The 26163-nt window shown below is 38.2% G+C and overlaps 2 protein-coding genes across 4 annotated transcripts in view; one reads left to right on the forward strand and one right to left on the reverse strand.

Annotated features, from left to right (window-relative positions):
- Positions 1–3172: 3172 nt before the first annotated feature.
- Positions 3173–26163, reverse strand: part of LOC127442908 (gastrula zinc finger protein XlCGF8.2DB-like) — a 107255-nt gene continuing 84264 nt past the window's right edge. The window contains exons 1-2 of one of the 3 annotated variants that reach the window (XM_051701286.1): positions 14127–14303; positions 3173–5075 (exon numbers count right to left, since the gene is read on the reverse strand). In XM_051701286.1, coding sequence (XP_051557246.1) covers positions 4003–5075; positions 14127–14199 — 1146 coding nt within the window. In that variant the 5' untranslated portion in view covers positions 14200–14303 and the 3' untranslated portion in view covers positions 3173–4002. Of the gene's footprint in view, positions 5076–10981; positions 11096–14126; positions 14304–26163 lie in introns of those variants that run through there. The other 2 variants (XM_051701288.1, XM_051701287.1) reach the window with 2 other exon arrangements.
- On the forward strand, positions 14424–24953 carry LOC127442938 (gastrula zinc finger protein XlCGF8.2DB-like). The gene is made up of 2 exons (XM_051701342.1): positions 14424–14963; positions 23365–24953. Exons 1-2 carry the CDS (start codon positions 14879–14881, stop codon positions 24390–24392), a joined length of 1113 nt encoding a protein of 370 aa, XP_051557302.1. The 5' UTR covers positions 14424–14878; the 3' UTR covers positions 24393–24953.

Here is a 26163-nt window from a genome sequence, read left to right on the forward strand (position 1 = left end):
CTACTTATAAGAGAATTTAAAACAAAATCTGTCTTTCTCTCTCTCAGGCACATTACAAAAACAACACAAAAAATTAAAATTGCAGATTGCATCGCTCCCATCCACTGGGATCAGTCAAAAAGAGAAGACAGCTTCCTATGATGGGAAGTAAGATTGATGGCTGATAAGGAAGAAAAATTTAAACAGCAGTTACACCAACATGCAACAGGCACACAGGCCTTGAGGCAACATGGGCAATGACTGAGGAATTGTTATGGTTGATTGTACACAGTTTTACTGATCAGTGACACAGAAGTTGTAAATGTATTTACAAGTGCTGCGTATCTCAGCTATATTTGTATTACACAACTAAAGTATATAAGAATAGTGTCCACCACAGATCAGTGATTTGTGTCCCAAAAACTATCTGTATTAGCAGGACATAAGGGCGAGGGGCATAGGAATAACAGTCTCTTCTGGGCCTTCTTGTCAATGTAAGTCTCCCACTTTAGGTCATGAGAGATAGTTCTGCCTGGTGCATCCTCTGTCATCTCCACTGTCTTGAGCGTGTTCAGCTCCAAGTTGTTGTGACTGCACCAGACTACTAGCTGCTCAGCCTCTATATAATTTTGAAGTGAAATTGGTCTATGGAAACAAGGAATGTCCTTTTAATATATGCACGGTTACATCCTGGTTTAGATAAGCCAGCTCTGGCATTTCCGGTCAACTGTCATTCCTGAAAAAGTTGTCAAAGATGTTCTATACTCGCTGCCTGCAGGATCTACCTCGAGTCAACATAAATTATGTAAACAGGGAGTTTCCTTTTCATATCTATCTGAATTTATAGAAAACACATCTTATACATGACATTTTAGAGGGCTTTAATTTTGAAATTCAACATCAGGCTGTCCTGATATTGTGTGAGTTACACTCTGAGGTGGTGTACTATCATTCTGAAGTGAAATTGGTCTGTGGAAACAGGGAGTTTCCTTTTCATATCAAAACAGCATGGGGGCTAGCTTGGCCATGTTTTTCTAAGTGGAGGCTGGCTTGAACGCAGTGAAAAAGTAAGAGTGACAATAGCATGGGTGTTCAATTCAAACCCTGGCTCCGATGAAGAAAACCATTTTTTATTTAAAAATGAAAAGTCACATGAGTCAAAAATTAACAGAACAGTAACATAGGGGTTAAGCTGTAAGAACAGAAAAAAGTAGTACTGCCGAGCAATACTTAAACTAAAGGTAGGATTGTCATAGCAATACTGGTGATGGCGGCTATGATTCACACTGTTGAGTTTGGAACCCAGCCAACATTTATACTGTAATATAATATATCAATGAATATACAGTGGCAAGAAAAAATATGTAAATCATTTAGAATTGCCTGCATTTCTGCATTAATTATTCATAAAAATGTTGTCTGATCTTCACCTCTGATAAAAGACAAACACAATCTGATAAAAGTAATGAGAAACAAATTATTGCACTTGTTCTTGGTCAATACTACAAATAAAGGAAATTCAGCACTGTTGCTACTTTCCCTTGAAGTGGGCACCCTGCAAAGATCACCCAAAGAGCACAACGTGTAATACTGAAGGAAATGAAAATAACCCAAGTGTAACAACAGAAGATCTTCAAAGACTAACCAACTTTGTTACGTCAACAACTGTGTTAAGTTACATATATATATATATATATATATATATATATATATATATATATATATATATATATATATATATATTTTTTTTTTTTTTTTTACAAAAAAACGAATAATTAATGAATACAGTGCTACTAAGTTGAATCAAGTTAAAATATTTAATTTGATCCAAAACAATTATGTTACCAAACATTTCAATTATAACTGCTTATTCAGTGAATAATGTGTTCCATTTTATTCAATGAACAGTATAGTTCCACATGTTTGAAATGAGTTTTCTTAAAATTACCATGTAATCTAAACTCAAATACTTTGTGAGGAGGGAACCTAACTGAATTGAGTAAAGTCAATAAAATTTGACAGGTCAAAGTAACTCAAATTATTATATTTTAGATATGTAATAGCTAGTGACAATGAGTTAATGTTAGCATGCTTAATACATGCTGGTGGGTTGCACTATACAGAGCAACTTTGTTCACTTTGTTATGATTAGAACCAGTGGCGCTTGCAGCTGTATTGCTGTACGCACTGTAGTGGTGTGAACAGACCTCAGCAGGGACAGGTGAAAGGATGAAATAAAATTTTCTTTCTTTCTTTCTTTTTAAGGAGTAACACTTATATATACTTAACTAATTCTTTGCTTTTTGAGTATTTAAGCATTTTTCTTGTATTATAAACATAATTTTTCCCATTATTTCCTTTTTTGACAAATAATAGCCTATTCTGTAACATTCCAAACAAAAAACACCATATTTTACACTTACATTTCTATCACTGAAAACTATGCGACCGCTCCCATTATTATTAATAAAGCTGTCTACACTGCATATGATGTAGGAAATGCAGTTGCAATTGAGTATTAATCTGTTGATGAACTTACAACACAATACATTGAGTAGACATTTTATCTGACCTGTGTTGGTTTGCATTTATAGTTCTGCATTGGTGTGACTGCGTTGTTCTGCGAGTACACAGCCAAAATGCTAACTATATGTTTCATAAATAAACAAAAGCAATGTAATTTTTGGATTCTAAAGTATAACAGGAGTGCTGAATTTTTTAGACGCTATGTCAAGAAGAAAAGAAATGTATCTGTTAAACACGTATCGAGACACGTGCGTTATGCTGAATTGGTTGCAATGCATATTGCTTTTTAGCCAAAAAAAAAAAAAGTTTGTCCTAAACAGCCTCTAAGAAAGTGGGTAAACATTAATGCCTCATTATTTGCATTAATTTAACACATTAAACATACCGCATTAATCGCAGAAATTAACGTTATTTTTCCGAGCCATAGTTTACATCAAAAAAACCTGCTATTAAACCTGAGTTTGAATAGAACAATTCAAGATTGTGTCAAATCACATTCAGCTAATCAGTAATCCATGTACCATCAACTGGCTTATGCTTCCAAGCAAATCTATAGATATAGGTCTAAATGACAGAGTTGAGATACAATATTGAAACCCTTTGACTTTACTTAAATATTTTGAAATGTGCTGATTAAATAGGCCACACAAAACAAGATTTTACCTCTTTTTATTTCTGGTAATTTCATGATGTACAATTACCACACTACACATTTGTGTCCTTAATTATAATACAAATAAATGACATTATTAATGTACCCAAGTTTGACAAACAGTGGGAATAGAAATAACATTCTCTGGTTAATGCATCTAATGAAATAAAGGAATAATACAGTCTTAAATTTCAGTCTGTTCCTCATACAAAGCTATTGTATTGCTTCAGATCACTATGAATACAGCACACAATATGTACTGTATGTGGACTACCTTTATGTTGCCCCAGTCCCCATAAAAGGAGCACTCTGGAAATTCTGCATAAGATCTTCACTTGTGTCCCATGGAAGAAAGTTATGGGTTTGGAACAACATGAGAGTAAATGATTACAGAATTTTTGTGTGGACTAACTCTTTAAGCTTTCAACACCATCGCACTCTTTTTTTGCCTCTTGATCTCATTGCATGTCAGTCTTTTCAGTTCTCCATGCATCACCTTTCAACAGCTATGATTAACTAAATTAACATGTTAAGAATATGGATGAAGATATAATAAACTGAGGCTGGCAGTGTTGGACAAATGCTATTAGACACAATTAATACAACTGCTACTTCTAAACAAAAACCATCCCTGCACAAATTGTGGCATTTCACAGCAACTTTGCTCACTGTGACAACTTTGGACAATGCTTTTTTTATAATACAGAAGAGTACTTAATTGGCCGAAACTCTTTCCATACTTAGGGCATGTGTAAAGCTTCTCTCTATTATGAATTCTGGTGTGATTCAGAAGGCTACTTACATCTGAAACATTTTCCTCAATTAGTACATGTGAAAGGATTCTCTCAAGTGTGAATTCTCATGTGATCATTAAGGTTTTCTTTATGGAAGAAACTCTTTCCACACTGATCACATTTGTAAGGCCTCTTTCCAGTGTGAACTCTCATGTGATTCTTAAGTGTTGCCTTATGACTGAAACTCTTTCCACACTGATTGCATGAGAAAGGCGTCTCTCCAGAGTGAAGGCTCATGTGTTTCTTAAGGGTTGATTTATAACCGAAACTCTTTCCACACTGAGGGCATGTGAAAGGCTTCTCTCCAGTGTGAATTCTCATGTGATCATTAAGGTTTTCTTTATGGAAGAAACTCTTTCCACACTGATCACATGTGTAAGGCCTCTTTCCAGAGTGAACTCTCATGTGATTCTTAAGTGTTGCCTTATGACTGAAACTCTTTCCACACTGATCGCATGGGAAAGGCGTCTCTCCAGAATGAAGGCTCATGTGTTTCTTAAGGGTTGATTTATATCCAAAACACTTTCCACACTGATCACATGGGAAAGCCTTCTCTCCAGAGTGAATGCTAATGTGATTCTTTAGGGTTGCTTTATGACTGAAACTCTTTCCACACTGATGACATGGGAAAGCCTTCTCATCAGAGTGAACAGTAAAGTGATTCTTAAGGGTTGCTTTATGTCTGAAACTCTTTCCACACTGATCGCATGGGAAAGGCTTCTCTCCAGAGTGAACTCTAATGTGATTCTTAAGTGTTGCTTTTTGACTGAAACTCTCTCCACACTGATTGCATGGAAAAACCTTCTCTCCAGAGTGAACTTGAATGTGATTCTTAAGGCTTGCTTTCCGAAAAAAACTCTTTCCACACTGATCGCATGGGAAAGGCTTCTCTCCAGAGTGAACTCTAAAATGTCCCATAAGTTGTTCTTTAGATGTGAAACTCTCTTTACATTGAAGGCAGGTGAAAAAAACTTGGGCTCCAGTTCTTCGACATCTTTTTTGTGTGAAATGTTTAGTCTCTGAGCAACTAAAAGGTTTTTCTTCAGTTTTGAAATGAGGTTCCTCATACTGATGTTTCTCCTCCAATGTCAGTTCTTGACTTTCCTCTTTCACTTCCTTCAGGTCTAAAATGAACATATTAAATTGATTAAATTAAAATCAAGAGTGACAAATATGACATGAATAGAAAGAATACTGATTTCAGTTTAATGGCAAAAAGCAACAGTATCAACAAAAATATCGAGTATCACAAAACATTTGTTATTTTCATCAAATCTGGTTTATGCATTTTCCTCTAGTCTGTCCTAATTCAACTATGTTATTTCACAGATCATATGATTTTGTAAACAATAGTCATCAAATCTAATTAACTGCATGAGGCTAGTGATGTTACGTATGACACTGGCGCTTCAAAGCATGTATCGAGAACGCAACACAATTTCTGATGAAGCCCCGTATCAAGGCGTGTATTCTATTCAGAGATTTATGTGATCAATGAAAAAAGGAACCGTGTCTCACAATCAGCCTTCTATTTCATGAATCAGTAATTCATGAACACAGTTTTGTGCACCGGCAAGGGTGTTGATCCACTCAGCATTGGGACATTTATGACTCAGTTACCTACACGGGTGTAGATTCCGGAGGGGAATCTTCCCCCACAATAATCAAAATAAGCATGTATAACCCCCCACCACCATTATTTATACCATTATCAATGGATATATTAAATGCTTCACACTGCAACCCGTATCAATTAAGCTCTTGATTGTCTTAATGGTAGTAGGTGGTTCTCCGTATTCGATCTGAGAAGTGGATACTATCAAATTAAGATGGCTAAAGAGGACAAGGAAAAGACAGCATTCGTCTGCCCCCTTGGGTTCCATCAATTTGAAAGGATGCCGCAAGCGTTACAGAGACTAATAGAGAAGGCAGTAGGGGACATAAATCTGCTGGAAGTTCTTGTGTACTTGGATGACCTCATAGTGTTTGGCAAAACCCTCAAAGGAACACTAGGAATGTCTACTGAAAGTTCTTGACAGACTTGAAGAGAGTGGCTTGAAGAGAGTGGCTTGAAGATATTTCTCGACAAGTGCCAATTCTGTCAGCCTTAGGTAAAATATGTGGGAAACATCATATCCGAGAAAGGAATTTCCCCTGATCCAGCCAAAGTAGAAGCCGTGACAAACTGGACACAGCCCACGGATTTGAAGTAGTCTCTCAGATCATTCCTAGGCTTCTGTGGATATTATCTGTGTTTCATAGCCAACTACTCCGCTGCTGTCCGACCACTCACAGAACAAACCAAGGGATACCCACCCCTGGGATACCATAAGCATAGTAAAAATGCTGTAATCAACAAAGGAAAGTACTACAAAGAGTCTGAACCATATGGTGAGGGATGGACTGCAGAGTGTATGGATGCTTTTCATAAGATAATCCATTGCCTGACCAGTGCACCTATCTTGGCCTTTGTTGACCCAACCAAGCCATATATGTCAACAATAGTTTGAAGTGATTGGGTGCCATCATAAACCAAGTGTTTCCAGAAGGCCTAAGACCTGTAGCTTTTGCCAGTAGGAAGTTGAAACCCTCAAAACAGCGTTACACTGTCCTCCAGCTTGTGTTTATAGCACTTAAATGGGCAGTGGCAGACAGGTTTCATGATTACTTGTATGGTGCCAGGTTCATGGTGACAACAACCCGCTCACCTTTGTGCTCACCACAGCAAAACTCAACACTGCAGGTCATATGTAGCTGGCAGCATTGTCCACTTATAATTTCAGTGTCCAGTACAGACCAGGGAAGAGTAACATTGATGCTGACTCCCTCTCACGAAACATCTTCTCAAAGGAAGAGGAAACAGATTGGGAAGAAATACCTCCATCCAGCATCAAAGCTCTTTGCAAGCAAGCAACAGTCCACAACTGTGTGGAGCAGCTAGGAGCTACTCCCAACATCATACCAGAGTGCTATGCCTTCTTAATGCGATTGGATGTTGGTTCCCTTGAACAGTTAAATGCCCATAAGTCGATAAAAGCACAAAAAGATGACCCTGTCATTGCACCTGTACGACATGCCGTGTCCAAGGGACAGTTGTCAGCCTTATCCAAGAACGAAAACTCTGAAATTTGCCTACTGTAAAGGGAGGGAGCAAAATTGGTGATGAGGAAAGTATTATTGTACAGAGTGATAACGAGACAACCCAATGAAGAACACTTACAACTTGTCCTACCTCAAAAGTTCCATCTCATGGTGATGCAGTCCTTGCATGATGAGTCCGGTCCTCTTGGAGTTGAGAAAAACACAGAGTTAATCAGAAATAGATTCCATTGGCTGAAAATGTCCAATGAGAAAGACCACAACATAAAAAATTGTAGAAGATGCATTCTCCACAAAACACCTCTTCATAGAGCTGCACCCTTGAATCATATCACCAGTAATGATCCCCTGGATCTTGTGTGTATTGATTTTCTGTTTCTTGAACTCGACTCTAAAGGAGTTGCCAACATTTTAGTATTCACTGGCCATTTCACACACTACACCCAAGCTTTTCCAACTAAAGATCATAAAGCACTTACAGCGGATAGAGTGATGTGTGAGAAGTTCTTTGACCATTATGACTTCCCTGCCCGCATACATTCCAATCAAGGACGAGACTTTGAATGTCGCTTGATACAGGAAGTCCTCAAGATGCTAGGGATAAAGAAATCAACAACTACGCCTTACCATCCCCACGGATATCTGCAGCCGGAAAGGTTCAACAGAACTTTCCCTTCCATGCTAGGACCACTTGACCAAAATCAGAAGCAGAAATTGAGTCAACACATAGGTCAATTGGTACACAACTGGATATTTGGTGAGAATGCCCGAGGACAAAAAGAAAGAAAATGTGACTTAGAATCCAGTAACTAGAACTCATACCAGCCAGAGCAACACTCCTTCTGACTGCAGAACTGACAAGGATGCTGTAATAGAAGAGAGTGAGAGTGAATCAACATCTTCAGACTCTGAGTATCATGGCCTATACTTACCATTGCAGAGCCTGAGGGAACTTCAGAGATGGTCAAAGTCAGAGATCCCAGAACAAGATTCATCTGGAGAAACCCCACCAACTCCTGATGAGAATGAAATAAGTGAGTATCTAGAAAATAATAATGAGGAAGTAACTTGAGCAGTCTCAGAAAGGAGACACCCTGTTCCTGTGGAGATTCAGGTGGAAAGTGGTCATCCTGCTGAAATACAGAAAGACCAAGAAGACACCAATGTTTCTGCATTTGTTTTGTAACCCAAGAGTGTTAAGACCAAGAACTGTGACATTATATTCACATTTAGTGAAATAGAGATTCTTAATTAGTCACGCTGGTAATCCACCTGTCTGTCTGTGTCTGTGTCTGTGTGTGTGTTTGGAGCTGCAGCTGATCATCATTATTACAGAGACTGACTGTTTTGTTCGTGCTGAAAGTTTAGTGGGATATTTCATGAGTTTGAAACCAGACAGCCCTCTGAGCAACCAGGAAAACTCTCTCTGACAACGTTGGAAGAGTTTCACAGCAGATAGCACTCCTGAGTGACCGGGAAAGCTCAGAGTTTGTGTGGGCCAGCAAAAAGTTACTGTTCATTTGTTATATTGTTTTTGCACTTTATTTACATATTTAACAAAGTTTTGCTTCAAAAGGGAAGTTAATTTCACAAGTGCATACTTTTCTATTTAATTAAGTGAAAATACTATTTATTTATATACAAGTTATTATTGTTTGCCCTGCAAAAAGGGTAAAAGCACTTAAAACTAAAGGGTTATTATAATTTAAATAAATTACTACTTTATTTAAAAATGGAATTTTTATTTTCTTGAAAGAGACCTGAATCGGATGATCTTAGTGACTTTCATCACCATTTGTGGTTCTCCTGCATGCAATTTTCCGCCCGACGCGGCTGGAACAGCGTCCTGAAATAGTCTGACAGTGGCTGTGTCTCGTTTCGAAGGCTGTGTGCTAGGTAGGACGTGTCCATTGAAGGCTGCAGTATACCGAGCTTCCTCCTTTAAACAAATCTCGTTTAAACGAGACGGCCTTCGTAGGACAAATGGAAACGGAACGTAACATGGTTGCTATGACAGCACGCCACTCTTTAACAAGCAGAAGCGCTTCGAGTGAGAAGGTAACAAAGTCCACAGCCCAAAATCTACAGCGCTTCCGGTATAGTTTGATTCCTGATCAAAAAAAAAAATCATTCTAATGAGCCGGTTCTTTTGAATCTACAGTGCAAAACATACAGCGCTTCCATTTATAGTCCAGTATACAAGTAATCTTATACTGCTGTGCAAGTTATGAATGTCCAACTCGAAATTAAATAAGAACTGTTGAAGTCTCACAAGCCTGAATTACGACATTAGGCTACAAAACAGTCTAAACTGTCTCTGGAACTGTTACTGTTTATTTAATGATGACTTGTGTCTCTATTAAATCAAGCAGTGCAGTTACTGACTAGTATGACAATGTATAATTAAAGCTACATGAGAGTTGTTGTAATAAGTGGAATTCTATAAAAGAATTAACAAATGAATGAAATAAGCCATCACATTTCTTGTTGGTTTAGGTTTGTTTATTTAAAATATAGTTAGGATCTGTTATTGGATTGCAATTATGTCTCTAAAAAGTCTGCAAACACACCTTTTACAAGAATTGTATTACATTTATTTTTGATTTGTTATATCTGCTCTGTTGAAATCTGAAATGACTGCAGAGGGTAGTAAATACAAAAAGAATTGCATTTGTCTTTTACAAATAATTATTTTAAAAATAGGTACTTAAAGAATTATTGGAATTGTTACTGGAACCGTTAAGGAACCGAAATTGTTAAGAGGAATCTGAATTGTTATATTCCTTACGATTCCCATCCCTAGTCGTGTGAAGGAGTTTGTCATTGAAAGTAACAACAAAATTCTGTGAAGAAAAACCATTTGCTATATTAGGAGGCAATAATCATTTCTTTAAACCTAATGTAATATAGTTCTGTTTCTCTCCCTCTCCCCCACGGGGTTCTTCAACAACACTTAACATTATAAAATAACATTTGATTTTGATCTACAAGTCAAATTTTAAGATAAAACTTTCTTATTTTGAATATTATAATAAACATTATATTCTAAAGGTGCCACCTTGTAGTGGAATAATGCAAGGACAACACATTGTGTTGTTTGTGTTTGAATGATGAGTTGAACAAGTTGAATAATGTAAAAAAAAAAGGGGGGGGCAAGACTGCACCACCTATATCTGTGGTCACGAGACACTACCGTTTAAAAGATCGTTTCTCTTTCATTAACATTATGGATGAAAAATAATTATCTTAAAAAAAAAAAAAAGAAGATATGGCTTTGACATCATATATTTACACTTGCGCTCATCCTCCTAATGACTTGAGAGACTTCAGAAGACCTGACGACATTTCCGGTAAGGAAACATGGTAGTGGTTGAATGATATATCACCACAGCCGATAAATCGGCTGATGCAATAATAAAAAATATTGCCAAATAATGGGCACTGTGATATATTGGTCACCCACTAGAAATGTTCCCTTTTGCTGATTAGTTTAGCAAGCCGTGATGGCACAGTCATTAATTGTTTGCATGTGAAGGAGCAGGCATGTAACTGACCAATTAGTATGTAAATTAAAGCTTATTTACATACATGCCATTTGCTATGTGTGATATCATATTATATACACACACACACACACACACACACACACACCGATCAGCCACAACATTAACACCACCTGTCTGATATTGTGTAGGTCCCCCTTGTGCTGCCAAAACAGCACCAACCCGCATCTCAGAATAGCATTCTCCTCACCACAATTGTACAGAGTGGTTATCTGAGTTACCGTAGACTTTGTCTTATCAACGAGGCATTTCCGCCCACAAAACTGCCGCTCACTGGATATTTTTTGTTTTTGGCACCATTCTGAGTAAATTATAGAGACTGTTTTGTGTGAAAATCCCAGCAGATCAGCAGTTACAGAAATACTCACACCAGCCCATCTGGCTCCAATAATCATGTCCGACTTTACAGCGTCAACGTGACGTATGCCATCAAAGTGCTGCGAGATCAAGTCGAGACCATCTGCCTGGCTAAGCTGGTGAAATTATTGAGAAATAATTCAAAATGATTCAAAAACACTGACTCCTTTATTGGTATTAAAATAATACAGGCTTATACCAGACTTTCTTCTTGTACACACAGGCACAGTATTAAGCAGAATGTAACCTATTCAAATTAATAATGTTTCTATAGGTAAAATTCAAGTGTCTGTTAATCTGAATTTCTACCAGATCTAGTTTGCAATAAAGAAAGCAAACATTGCGCAATCTGACGTGACTGATGTAAGTTCAGCACACGAAGGGAAACCGAAGTGTCCAAATTGACAGCTTTCTTTTCAACTCCTCCCCCGACTTCACCCGGCAAATCTCGCTGATCATTAATGCATGGCGGAGTTGAAGTTGAACACACCTTTTCTGTCCAGTCACATGCGTAATACACTTTGCGTGTCGGAATGTTTGAATCCGCACCTCTACTCTACTGGTTTAAGGAAGTTTAAAGGGATAGTCCACCCAAAAATGAAAATTCTGTCAACATTTACCCACCCCCATGTGGTTATACCCATATGACTTTCGTTTTGAAAGGGAGAAATTTTGAAAATAAATTGAGCTCAGTACAATGGCAGTTTATAGTGACCACCATTTCAAGCTTCAAAAAGAAGGCAAATGTATAATTCAGAAGTGTAATAAATTATTCAATGTTATTTATGCCTTGTTCTGAAGGCATACGATAAGGTTTGGTGCGAAACCAACTGAAATCTAATGTATTATGTAGAGAAAATCTTCACCGAACGTTGCTCTTCTGTCCGTGTTCTTGAGTTCACAAGAACAACAGAATTTACAGCACCCATTCGCAAGACGGGGCGTTCAAGCAAAAACTTGTTTTTATCTAAAAATAGGCCTGCCACAGCAATAATAACAACAGAACACAACACAGCTGTACAAAAACCAGATAACAAAACTTACAAAACATGTCTGAAGAGTTTAAAGGAATATTGCGGGTTCATTACAAGTTCAGATCAATCAACAACATTTGTGGCATAATGTTGGTTACTACAAAACTTTATTTCGACTAGTCCCTCCATTTCTTCAAAAAAGCAAAAATCAAGGTTACAGTGAGACACTTATAATGGAAGTGAATGTTTTTTAGGGTTTAAAGGCAGAAATGTGACGCTTATAATTTAAAAAAAGCACTTACTCAAGTTTTAACAAGACTTAATGTATTATTTGAGCTGTAAATTGTTTAAATAGTTTTTACGGTCATTTTAGGGTTTATGTCATCATAGCAACAAAGTTGTAAAATTGGCTATATCTCTACACAGAAAAAGTACACGATTTTATCCCAGATAGCACACGTATGTCTCCAAGATGTCTGTTTTAGATCTTGTCATCTAAAAAGCATCCCATTCTAAATAACATCTGCTAAACATCTTAAAAAGATCAGATTTACAAACATTCTTAATCATAAACATCTCAAAGACATCTGCTGAATGTCTTATTGATATCCAAGAGGAAACGTCTTATAGACATATTGCAGATGAGCAAACAACCAGAAAGATTCACCTTCCAGATGTAAACACAGACATCAAATAAACGTCTAGGTGATGTTCGTGTGCTATCAGGGATCACACTAAAATCATGTTAAGATGCTTACTGTTTACATCTTGTGTCTATACTTTTGGAACAGTTAGTATTTTAACATTTACAGATTGGCCCCCATTCACTTCCATTGAAAGAGCCTCACTGTAACCCAAATTTTTTCTTTTTTTTTTTTTTTAAAGAAAAGGAGGGACGAGTCAAAATGAATTTTTGTGGTAATCAGCATTATGCCACAGATGCTGTTAACTTAGCTTAACTTGTATTGAACCTAGAATATTTATAAATTATTATAATTATTTTATATGACTAGTCAAAACTTAGAGATATCCTGAATTACAATTCTACCTTGTACAAAATCTTTAATTTCTTTAATTACAATTTCTACAAGTAAAAATTCATTTGTAGATTTCAGAAAATATTTTTCAATGGAAGCCAATGGAAATATATGACTAGTCAAAATAGCATTGTAGATATCTTCAGTGAGTATTATGACTTGTAAAAGTCGTATAATAGATTTCTAGAATTGAAATTTTGACTAGTAAAAACTGAATTACGGGCATTAATGATAATTCGGCTTGCCATAACTTCTGTCAGGTTCGTCACGGATTTGGTGTGAACAGGCCTTTATTTATTTTTTTTAATCACATTCGGTTTCAGCTGGTTTATTACAATTAAAGTCAGTGTTCCCACCCTTTTTGACCCATGAATTTCCATGTCTTTTCCTAAAAAAATAAAATAATAATAATAAAAAAAGAGCGATTCGCTGACAAATGAAACATCATCGGCAAGTTGTACAGTACACATAAGAAATTTCAAGATCATGAAATATTTAGAGCAGAGAAAACCTAGTATTATATATATATATAACCCAGATAGCACATGTACATCTCCGAGATGTCTGTTTAAGATCATTTCATCTGGAATCATCATAATCTAATTAACATCTGCTAAATGTTTTATTGATATCTGAAAGGAAACGTCTCAGATTTATTGCAGATGAGCAAACAACCAGAAAAATACACCTTCCAGATGTAAACACACACACACATCAAATAGACATCTGGGTGATGTACGTGTGCTATCAGGGTATAGATTTTTTTTTTTATATATATTTGAATATTCATATTTTCAGAGTTTCCATGTAAAGAGCAATGATCTGTGTTCCCTTTTGTTTTATCCCAATATCCATTATTTAAGCAGTATAAATTTGATTCAGGACTTTATTAATTCCAAAAGAACATGTTCATGCGCACTGTGGGTAAAAAAACAAGGTTTAACTAAATATAATCTGGCCGCATAACGTCTCGTTTAGTCCAAAAGGGCTGCCTAATGCTGATCTATGCGGATTAATGATTAAGACCCCGAGACAATGAGACCCTTCATTATTTTTGCTGGTTTTGGTGAGGCAAGTCGCGTATTTTGGGCTTGTTTCTCTTTTATGATTCAGTTATTAATGAAGAATCAAGAACGGACACCAACCTATTTGTTCCTCAGTATCTTCATGTTTTACTTTGCATGGTTCTGGATCACTCTCTTCTTTAATAAACTCCATCTTTAATAAATTATGTCCCGCAGATTTCAGTTAATAAACTGAAAGTTATTCCTGCTCGTTTACAAACGTGTACTCGCCAACATGGCGACGGGGCGTGTTTTATGACGTAATAATTGCGGCGTTACTGCGAGTTTATTTTTATTTTTATTATTGCTTACATAGAACAATGACAATGAGTACAAATATTACACGTAGACAACACAGCTACAGTAAACAGCACAGGAGCACAAACAGATCAGAGTAGGTGTTGCTGAACAGAAGCGTGATGCGTGACGTCACACACGGAGATGTACGGACAACGAGAAACATTCGCTTTAAAGCAGCACTTTTAACTAAATGTATAACTGACTTCAAGTTCCCATCTTACATAATAATATAACATGTTTGCCGAACGTTTGTGAAATCAATTATGTAAAACACGATAAATGATCTTCTCCGTTGGTAGTTGTACAATTGCAAAACAACTGCTAGCTAGCATTGCCGTTGTGTTTCTTTATAATCTTCCGAGCATCGGACAACACAACGCTGGATTGCAGAGACAGGGAAATCAAGATGTATACATGCGAGATGAAATTTAGGCTAATAAATCTCATCACCATAAACACGTTTCCAGACAAGCAGGAATAACTTCAGAACTTATTCTTATCAACTGAAATCTGCGCGACACATTATTGTACAGATGGAGTTTATTAAAGAAGAGAGAGTGGACATGAGTGATCCAAACCCTTGCAGAGTGAAAAATGAAGAAACTGAGCAACAAATAGGTCGGTGTCCATTCTTGATTCTTCATTTGTGACTGCCGAGGAAAATAATGCAACAAAACCTCATGCAGTTAGTCACTATAGTTTAGAAAATAGAGCTGTGAAATAATATAGTTGAATAATATTGGGACAGAAGGGGGAATGCATCTAAATCAGTGTTTCCATTACTGGAGGATCACTAACACAGCACATTTTAGATGTCGACTTTATTTATCACTGATTGTGCTAATTAGCTAATTAGTAGCGTGCTCAATAATCTGGGCCTGATGTATAAGCACAAAATGTAAACAGAAACATCCGTATGCAATTTTCCACACACACATCAGAATTTATGAAATAATAAAAAAAAAAAATATGCGTGCAACGTCCATACACATTACACACATTCCTAATGTAGGTGGTCAAAACGGCTTTCTGTGCTTTAGCCCCACCTGTTACTCTGGTTTTTGTAAGTGCAGAGGCTCCTGACACATGATCCATGTGTTGTATTTTATTGGTCAGGGCATATCATTGCCCAGCGAAGAAAAATAACACTCACCTTAAAAATAAAAACTTTCTTTGTAGGTGCGCGAATGTTCGGTCCAGGTGTGAATGGCTTCATAGGAATCCATTGTTTTTATTTAATTTCATTAATTTTTGACCCTGCATGGAACTCTAGAGATGGAGATGAAAGATGTAGCAGGTGTTGAAGTGCCTCACTTCACCTTGCAGCTGGCACATTACACAAAGCATTTTTGCTATTTCTGCCTTTCCTGCAAATAATGCAGCATGCATTATTTATGACTAATTTGGGAGAACAAAGATATGAATGGCGGCAAAGCTATAGATCACTTTAACGTCAAGTGCGTGCAATGTTAACAGGTTTGTTGATTATAATAATTCATTACATTTATATAGTACTTTTCTAGACACTCAGAGCACTCTACATAGTATAGGGGGAATCTCCTCAGCCACCACCAGTGTGCAGAATCCACCTGGATAATGCAATGGCAGCCATAGTGCGCCAGAACGGCCACCACACTTCAGCTGTACAGTGATGTAGCAATTCATATATAGGGGATTATTAGGAAGCCATGATGGATAGAGGCCAATGGGCAAATTTGGCCAGGACACTAAAGGACACTAAAGATTCCACAGTCAACTGTCAGTGGTATTATAACAAAGTGGAAGCGATTGGGAACGACAGCAACTCAGCCACGAAGTGGTAGGCCATGTAAAATGACAGAGCGTGGTCAGCGGATGCTGAGGCGCATAGTGCGCAGAGGTCGCCAACTTTCTGCAGAGTCAATCGCTACAGACCTCCAAAGTTCATGTGGCCTTCAGATTAGCTCAAGAACAGTGCGTAGAGAGCTTCATGGAATGGGTTTCCATGGCTGAGCAGCTGCATCCAAGCCATACATCACCAAGTGCAATGCAAAGCGTCGGATGCAGTGGTTGTAAAGCACGCCGCCACTGGACTCTAGAGCAGTGGAGACGCGTTCTCTGGAGTGACGAATCACGCTTCTCCATCTGGCAGTCTGATGGACGAGTCTGGGTTTGGCGGTTGCCAGGAGAACGGTACTTGTCTGACTGCATTTTGCCAACTGTGAAGTTTGGTGGAGGGGGGATTATGGTGTGGGGTTGTTTTTCAGGAGCTGGGCTTGGCTCCTTAGTTCCAGTGAAAGGAACTCTGAATGCTTCAGCATACCAAGAGATTTTGGACAATTCCATGCTCCCAACTTTGTGGGAACAGTTTGGGGATGGCCCCTTCCTGTTCCAACATGACTGCACACCAGTGCACAAAGCAAGGTCCATAAAGACATGGATGAGCGAGTTTGGTGTGGAAGAACTTGACTGGCCTGCACAGAGTCCTGACCTCAACCCGATAGAGCACCTTTGGGATGAATTAGAGCGAAGACTGCGAGCCAGGCCTTCTCGTCCAACATCAGTGTCTGACCTCACAAATGCGCTTCTGGAAGAATGGTCAAAAATTCCCATAAACACACTCCTAAACCTTGTGGAAAGCCTTCCCAGAAGAGTTGAAGCTGTTATAGCTGCAAAGGGTGGGCCGACGTCATATTAAACCCTATAGATTAAGAATGGGATGTCACTTAAGTTCATATGCGTCTAAAGGCAGATGAGCGAATACTTTTGGCAATATAGTGTATATATACTTATCCTCCTCCCTTTAAGGACGAGCTCCCCATCTTTTTATACAGCCGCCTGCATTCAGGTCATTGTTATTTACTATAAGTCACAAGCACGTACATTATAAATAAACTCCCTTCCCGACTGGGTTCGTGAAGGAGTTAATTCATACTATATGACTATAGTTCATATATTCATTCTGAGTGCTCCCCTCCCGGCCCAACACGAGAGTCACTCACTGCGGCATACTCATGTCAATCGCCTTCCCACGAGACCGTGACGTCATGCTTCCTTTCTGGGAGGTTATGTTATGTAGTGCGGGGTGATGGAATTCTGTTCCCCATATGCATTAATAAATGTAATGTCATGTGTACTGAGTCGTAAGGGAATGTCCCGTTAACTTACATAACATCGGTTCCCTGAGATGAAGGGAACGAGACATTGCGAACGCTAGCCGAACTACAAAACTCTGAGTTCTTGAGGCACGAGCGATGCGCTCCTTATACTCAGTCAGATATTCTGAGGAAATGGTGTTTGAGCACCTGTTTTTATAGCAGACAGCTTCGCGACAAAACAGGCGGGGCTTAAACACCATAGCCAATATTAGAATATTGGTGTTATTGTAGAGAGGTTTCAACTAGGTTGTGTAAGAAGGCACTCCCCATATGTATTAATAAACGCAATGTCTCGTTCCCTTTATCTCAGGGAACCGAGGTTACATACGTAACCAAGACATTTTCCCCAGGAGGTCTCCCATCCAGGTATTGGCCAGGATCAACCCTGCTTAGCTTTAGTGGGCAACCAGGCAAGAGCTGCAGGGTGATATGCTGCTGGCTACAATTATACACCGGAACTAAATAGTTTTATCGCATTGCTCGCTTACGCTTCCTCGCTAATACTAAATTCAACAAGCACTCAACGAGCTGCTGACAGCTGCAGAAGAAAGTGAAAGACAGAGCGGATTTACTCGTGCAGCTCCTGGAAATACAGTTTGATACAAAAACAAGTTTATTGATTTGTTCATCTGTATCTATTGGTTTACTACTTCGCAGCTGCACTGTAAAGTGAATAAAAGTGTGTAGGAATGTTAAGCATTATGAAAGTTTAACTTGCAGGAATTATTAAAATTGTGCACAATACCCGCAATCCCGCGCTGAATTTCAGGCCCTGCAAATTGTATTATATTAAAATATGAATTCTGCCCTGGTTGCCATTCTTTATGATTTCATTATATTAAAAAACATTACTCCGTAATCTGCAAAATAAATGCAATGAAAAGTTGCGTCAGTAGCATTTTATTATAATTATATATATTTTATATATTTTTTCCCTCTTGTCATATACAGCAAGGCGATCTTATCTCTGGAGCATGCTGGTGTGGGCTGCAGCGGTTCACACGAAAGCACGCTACATTCACCCCGCGGAGATATGTGTGTTAGATGTGAGAAGCATATTTACTGCTTATAAAGTGCTGAACGCGAGATGAATACAGTTAAATTTGCTTTAGCTGCGGTAACCCACTAAATTCGCTAGTAAGAGTTACGGAGTTACCCGCTACTGCCGGTTTCTACCCGCATTTGGTGAGGGGCGGGTGTTAATGTCAAGCATCGCTCCCAACTGCCAGGTGTATGTAAAATGTCAAGCCCTGCTCCTAACTGCCTGGGTTTAGATAAAAAGCCAAAATGCACATATATTTTAGTTTTTAGTTTTGCTGGCGGTAGCAAGACTCTCATCCAATTTAAATATGGTGGTCTACTACTGCTCAGGTGATTGAAACGTGATAGACGTGACCACTAATACTTTCAATGGGCTGTATTGTATAGATACGGATGCAGCTGCATTGATATGTGCAACAACAAGCAGAACATGATGATATTTTGACCACAGCCCTACTACACTTCACACTTTTCAGTCCTCCTGCTGTGCATTGATGCACTTCCCAAAAGATAATTTTTTTTTTTTTATGACAAACTCTCCTTTTGTGATACAGGGCTTATTTCTCCCCTCACATGGTTTAACCTCTGTTTAAGTTCTTTGAACTTGAAAGTGGCGGAGAATGTAAAAAAAATATTTTTAAAGAGTGCGCAAGTCCAGAATAATAACATACAGACATGCAAACAGGTTAAGTCAAGACATTTTTATTTGTATAGTGCTTTTCACAACACACAATTTCAAAGCAGCTTTACAGAAAATTATGTTTTAACAGAAAAAGAAGCTGTAATATAGTAATGTCTTAGAACAACTCTGGAAAGCCAGGGGGCTGGAAAACAGGATTACTTTAGCCTCGAGTGTCGATTTTAATTTTTTTATTAAAACATATTATTTGTCCTGGAAAATTTGTCAGTATAATAAAATGGTTTGACTGTGTTGCTAGCACAAAAACATGGTAACGATCAGAATAGGAGTCAAATGCACAAATTTGTGTCGTTTTGTCACTGCCGGTGGCTGCGCATTGTGAAACAACATCAATGGTTAAGGGCACTAACACCCTCATGATTGATTACAGCAGCAGCCAATCATGTGCTTGGCAATCGTGGTCCAACCAAGGCAGATTGCTTGATTGGTTACAGCTACTGTTACAGCTACATACGTGCTTGGCGCATGCACAGTTAGAAGCGGCACTCGTGAAACTTCTCATTCATTAACTGAATGACCTGGTACATGTTCCGACCGGCTGAATGTGAGGGGCATGTTGTTCGTTCACTTCAGCATCGGCATGTGAGTCTACCTTATTCATCACAGAGAGAAAAGGGCGGTAAAAATTATTGTGTAAAAGTGACTGATGTTTATACATGTTGAGGGCTTTCACATGACTTGCGTCAGCACTGCCGAATACATTGAAGCCTATGAAGTGACGTGTCAACGGAACCTCGGCTCCAATTTCACACCAGAGTTTTTTTCACACGTTTTGCCTCTTAAATGATGTCTTTGAGAGTACAAAGCTACAATAAATATTTTAAATCTTTCCAAATTTATGAAGAGATATTTAATGTCTCAAACTTTTTTTAAATGTATTATTACCTTATCTTTTCCGAGTATCCAGAGACCCCAGTTATTGAACTACAGTAATTACATTCACAAAAAAAATAAAAAAATAAATGCTAAGACCAACATAAAAGAGTCCTCTTTTTATTTTCTGCAATCAAAGCAATTGGCATTTTTTTTTTTTTCTCTTCCAAATAAATGTTTTCAATGTTAATTGTGCACATCTCCCACTTTCTTGGATGGCAAGCTCGTAAATTCGCCCCTCCATCACACTTTCTGTAACGCTTGTCATGTGGAGGGCAAAATGCTGCTTGATGCTGCTCGACTCAACTCATGTGAAATGATGAAAGTCATTATTGAAACTTATTATTATTAGGCTATTGTTGTCTTTTCTGATAAAAGTAATGCTCAGCAGCTTATACAGAAGATCTGCTTTGTTCTTATAATACTTAAACATTCGACGGAAGTCAGTAGATTTGACATGCAAATTTTAATAAAGGAGAAGGTAAGGACATTTTTGATACTCCTTATTATTAGACTTATTGTCTTTTTGGATGAAAAGTCATGCTCTGCAGTTCACAAACTGAAGGAAAACTATAGATCTGCGTTGTTCTTATAATGCTTGAATACTATAAAGTCTCTTGGCTGATTTCGGTGGTGAACATCTCAAAATGAGTCACTCATTGCACATAAGGTGCTCATTTGTCACCACCTAGTGACATCTCCAGAAGTAGTCACTAAACTAGTCAATAATGAAACTGAACAATTTTGTGAAACAGAAGCAAGCCACACATAAATACCTTTTATTTTTGCAGCTAATTCTACACAATTGTGCAGATAATTTTCTATACTTGAATCCTCAAAATAGCCTAAGTTGGTGCTTTTAGCTTATTCTTTAAAAAAAATTATCCTGGATAACATGCCTGTGGATCAATGATTGTCTCAACTTTTTCGGCCCTCATGAGTTTGCATCCCTGTGAGTTATAAACTTTAGGCAACGATGACAGTCGGACAACTGTTTTGTTTTTTTAATTCACACTGGGTTGGTAGCGTGGTGATTCATCCTTAATACCTCAAGGTGTGAATTAATTTTCAATAATTCAACGATCGGAGTCAGATTTATTATGTGGAAAACAAGGAATCATATAAATTGCTTTAGCAACAAAATGCAGAATGTCATGTAATATGACCTATTTGGATGAAAATTTATGTAATTAATGTTTGAATGTACAATTAATCAAATTAAAATTGTGATATGTCCTAGTATGATAAACTAAAAAAGTCTCTGATTTCATTGAATAAATAAATAATCTGGAAGTGATGCGCGCTTCAAAATGACAGCCGCTCATACACTGAAAACACCTCAGCATGATCATCATGCGTGCTCTTGTGTGTGAAATGACAGAGACAGAGAGCACTCTGAAGTGTGCAGCACATACAGACTATGTATTTATTTAACTGAATCACAGCTTTTACAGGAATTAATAATCATATTGGGCCATGGAGAAAACTGCTTATCTAGAAGTGAGAAACTACCATCAAAAAAATAAAAATCTTGATTTAAATGGACACGTGTTTTTGCTTAAAAATTACACTTGTTGGGCGCATAAAATGTCCTGGGAATTTCCTGGAAATTTGTGCCTTGAAAAGAGTGGGAACCCTGATTTTTTCAGATATAAAGAGGACTGCTCGTTGCACAATAGTCTGTCTCTTCAAACATATTTCTCGATACAACTTTGGCAATCTGTGAGCAGCAGAGTAACTTAAAGGGGGTCGCACACAGGACATGTTTGGCAGACGACATGGTGCATTCTTGCACACAATCGTTGCCGCTTGGGGTCTGTTGGCGGCGCCCAACTATGACTCCGAAGCTGCTCAAAATTCTGCAGAGCCACGGAGCGCAGCTCGCATTGTTTTCCATTAAATTCGACCCAAATCCTTATCAAAGGACAAAGATTAGTTTTTTCTTGCCATCACTGGATGATATTGTGTATTTTATGTAACCTACACAATGTATTTTCTGTTACAAGTATGTCTTTTTGTGGTTTGACAGCTTGAATGAAACCTTTTCATGGCTGCTTACAGAGAAATTGCATAATAAACGTTGCCATTTCTGATCATTCGGTTTGCGCAGTTACACCAGTTTCATACACTAATCTGCACACTCATCAATGTCACTTTGTTCATTCTTGAAGAAGTACAAAAACCTTTTGGGTTTGGTGATTTAGATTAACAACTTTGTACTGCCACTTGCACCGCAACTGTGTGTCCTTTAGTATTAAGTACATTAAATGTTATGTCACCCCCTTGTGGTCTCACGAAGCTATTATGCCCAGACTACATTAAATGGAAGGACAACTGACAGTGAATTGAAAAGCATGCAAATAAGGCTTCTTATTCAAATTTAAATATATCAATGCCTCAAAAATGTATGGGTAAAATAACGTGCTGTTCAGTAGTCGATATATTGATAATTTATGACATTCCTTATCAGAATTTTATTGGACTATTGGCCACCCTGCACTTTGGATATCGACATTGGCTATTAAAATACCCTATATCAGTCGACCACTACATAACAGCACTCTTGCTCGTGCGATATGGCTTTATTATGGGGTGAAGAGGAATGGAGGAATTATAATGCACAATAACTCTTTCATTAACTGGGATTTATGTAGGACATTTTTCAGAATATAGAGTTTTATAAATATGAAATCTTTTTGTGCGTTTGCAAAATCTGCACACTTTTATAATGAAATCTATGGCAAGTTTACAAGTCTCTTGAATTGTGTGTGTTGAATAATTATAATAATTAATTATAATTTTCTTTATTTATCACACATTATACATTTGCACATATACAGTGAAATTCTTCTTTTTCACATATCCCAGCTAGGCTGGGGTCAGAGTGCAGGGTCAGCCATGATACGGCACCCCTGGAGCAGATAGGGTCAAGGGCCTTGCTCAAGGGCCCAACAGCGGCATCTTGGCGGTGCTGGGGCTTGAACCCCTGACCTTCTAATCAGTAACCCAGAGCCTTAACCGCTGAGCCACCACTGCCCTGAATAAGGGATTAGTGGTCCTCCAGGAAAGGATTGAGAAACACTGATCTTGACTAAATACATTGTGTGCATGTCATAAACTAGATTTGAAGGAAATAACATAAGAATTAAGGATCACATGAATATGGATTGCTGCTTTTTGCCATTAAACTGGAGTCAATATTCTTTCTGTTCATGTCACATTTTTCACTCTTGAATTGAATTTTAACAATTTCATGTATTCATTTTAGACCTGATGGAAGTGAAAGAGGAAAGTCAAGAACTGACATTGGAGGAGAAACTTCAGTGTGAGGAACCTCATTTCAGAACTGAAGAAAAAACTTTTAATGGCTCAGAGACGGAAAATTTATCACAAAAAAGACATCGAAGAACTGGAGCCCATGTTTTTTTCACCTGCCTTCAATGTAAAGAGAGTTTCTCGTCTAAAGAACAACTTATGGGTCACTTTTGGGTTCACTCTGGAGAGAAGCCTTTACAATGCAATCAATGTGAAAAGAGTTTCGTTCAGAAAGAAAGCCTTAAGAATCACATGAGAGTTCACACTGGAGAGAAGCCTTTCCAATGTGATCAGTGTGGAAAGAGTTTCCGTTATAAAGTAAGCCTTAAGAATCACATGAGCATTCACACTGGAGGGAAGCCTTTCCAATGCGATCAGTGTGGAAAGAGTTTTGTTCAAAAATCAGGCCTTAAGATTCACATGAGCATTCACTCTGGAGAGAAGCCTTACAAATGTGATCAGTGTGGAAAGAGTTACTTGCATAAAGAAAACCTTAATGAGCACATTAGACTTCATACTGGAGAGAGGCCTTTCACATGCCCTCAGTGTGGAAAGAGTTTCACAATGAGAGCAAGCTTTCAAAATCACATGAGAATTCACACTGGAGAGAAACCTTTCACATGCCTACAATGTGGAAAGCATTTTGCACATAAGGGAAACCTTGAGGCTCACACAAGAATTCACACTGGAGAGAAGCCTTTCACATGCCTTCAATGTGGGAAGGATTTCATACATAAGGGAAACCTTGAGGTTCACACAAGAATTCACACTGGAGAGAAGCCTTACACATGCCCTCAGTGTGGGAAGAGTTTCACATATCGAGCAAATCTTGTAAGGCATATGAAGATGCATTCAGGAGAGAAAATACACCATTGTTCTAAGTGTGGCAAGAGTTTCAGTGAGGGAAGTCTCCAAACACAACTGAAAAGGCATGAAAATGAGAGGCCACACATGTGTTCTTATTGTGGCAACTTATTGTAGCACCAGAAAATACTGTACATGCAGTGAGAAACCTCGTGTGCTTTGAGTGTGGGAAAGCCTTTACTAGAGTCACATACTTGAAAAGGAACTAAATAATTCATACAGGAGAAAAACCTTACAAGTGCTCACATTGTGGAATGAGTTTTACAGTTTTAGAATTCCTCAAAGCACACGAGAGAGTGCATACTGGAGAGAAGCCGTACTCTCGCCCTTTATGTGGAAACGGTTTTGGCCAATTAAGTACTCTTCTGTCTCATAAAAAAGCATTGTCCAAAGTTGTCACAGTGAGCAAAGTTGCTTTGAAATGACAAAATTGGTGCAGGGATGTTTTTTTATGTTAAGGAGTAGCAATAGTATTAATTATGTTATATAATTTTTCAAACAATGCCTGTATTACTCTATCTCCATCTGTATCTTTAACAAGTTAATCATAGCATTACTCATAGCTGTTGAAAGGTGATGCATGGAGAACTGAAAAGACTGAGCTGCAATGAGATCAAGAGGCAAAAAACATTAATAAATTATATATATACAGGTGCTGGTCATATAATTAGAATATCATCAAAAAGTTGATTTATTTCACTAATTCCATTCAAAAAGTGAAACTTGTATATTATATTCATTCATTACACAGACTGATATATTTCAGATGTTTATTTCTTTTAATTTTGATGATTATAACTGACAACTAAGGAAAATCCCAAATTCAGTATCTCAGAAAATTAGAATATTACTTAAGACCAATACAAAGAAAGGATTTTTAGAAATCTTGGCCAACTGAAAAGTATGAACATGAAAAGTATGAGCATGTACAGCACTCAATACTTAGTTGGGGCTCCTTTTGCCTGAATTACTGCAGCAATGCGGCGTGGCATGGAGTCGATCAGTCTGTGGCACTGCTCAGGTGTTATGAGAGCCCAGGTTGCTCTGATAGTGGCCTTCAGCTCTTCTGCATTGTTGGGTCTGGCATATCGCATCTTCCTCTTCACAATACCCCATAGATTTTCTATGGGGTGAAGGTCAGGCGAGTTTGCTGGCCAATTAAGAACAGGGATACCATGGTCCTTAAACCAGATACTGGTTGCTTTGGCACTGTGTGCAGGTGCCAAGTCCTGTTGGAAAATGAAATCTGCATCTCCATAAAGTTGGTCAGCAGCAGGAAGCATGAAGTGCTCTAAAACTTCCTGGTATACGGCTGCGTTGACCTTGGACCTCAGAAAACACAGTGGACCAACACCAGCAGATGACATGGCACCCCAAACCATCACTGACTGTGGAAACTTTACACTGGACCTCAAGCAACGTGGATTGTGTGCCTCTCCTCTCTTCCTCCAGACTCTGGGACCCTGATTTCCAAAGGAAATGCAAAATTTACTTTCATCAGAGAACATAACTTTGGACCACTCAGCAGCAGTCCAGTCCTTTTTGTCTTTAGCCCAGGCGAGACGCTTCAGACGCTGTCTGTTGTTCAAGAGTGGCTTGACACAAGGAATGCAACAGCTGAAACCCATGTCTTGCATACGTCTGTGCGTAGTGGTTCTCCCCCACATTTTTGAATGGGTTTTGTTTCACAATCCTCTCCAGGGTGCGGTTATCCCTATTGCTTGTACACTTTTTTCTACCACATCTTTTCCTTCCCTTCGCCTCTCTATTAATGTGCTTGGACACAGAGCTCTGTGAACAGCCAGCCTCTTTTGCAATGACCTTTTATGTCTTGCCCTCCTTGTGCAACGTGTCAATGGTCGTCTTTTGGACAACTGTCAAGTCAGCA

The sequence above is a fragment of the Myxocyprinus asiaticus genome, chromosome 6 (assembly GCF_019703515.2).
Source record: "Myxocyprinus asiaticus isolate MX2 ecotype Aquarium Trade chromosome 6, UBuf_Myxa_2, whole genome shotgun sequence".
NCBI lineage: Eukaryota > Metazoa > Chordata > Actinopteri > Cypriniformes > Catostomidae > Myxocyprinus > Myxocyprinus asiaticus.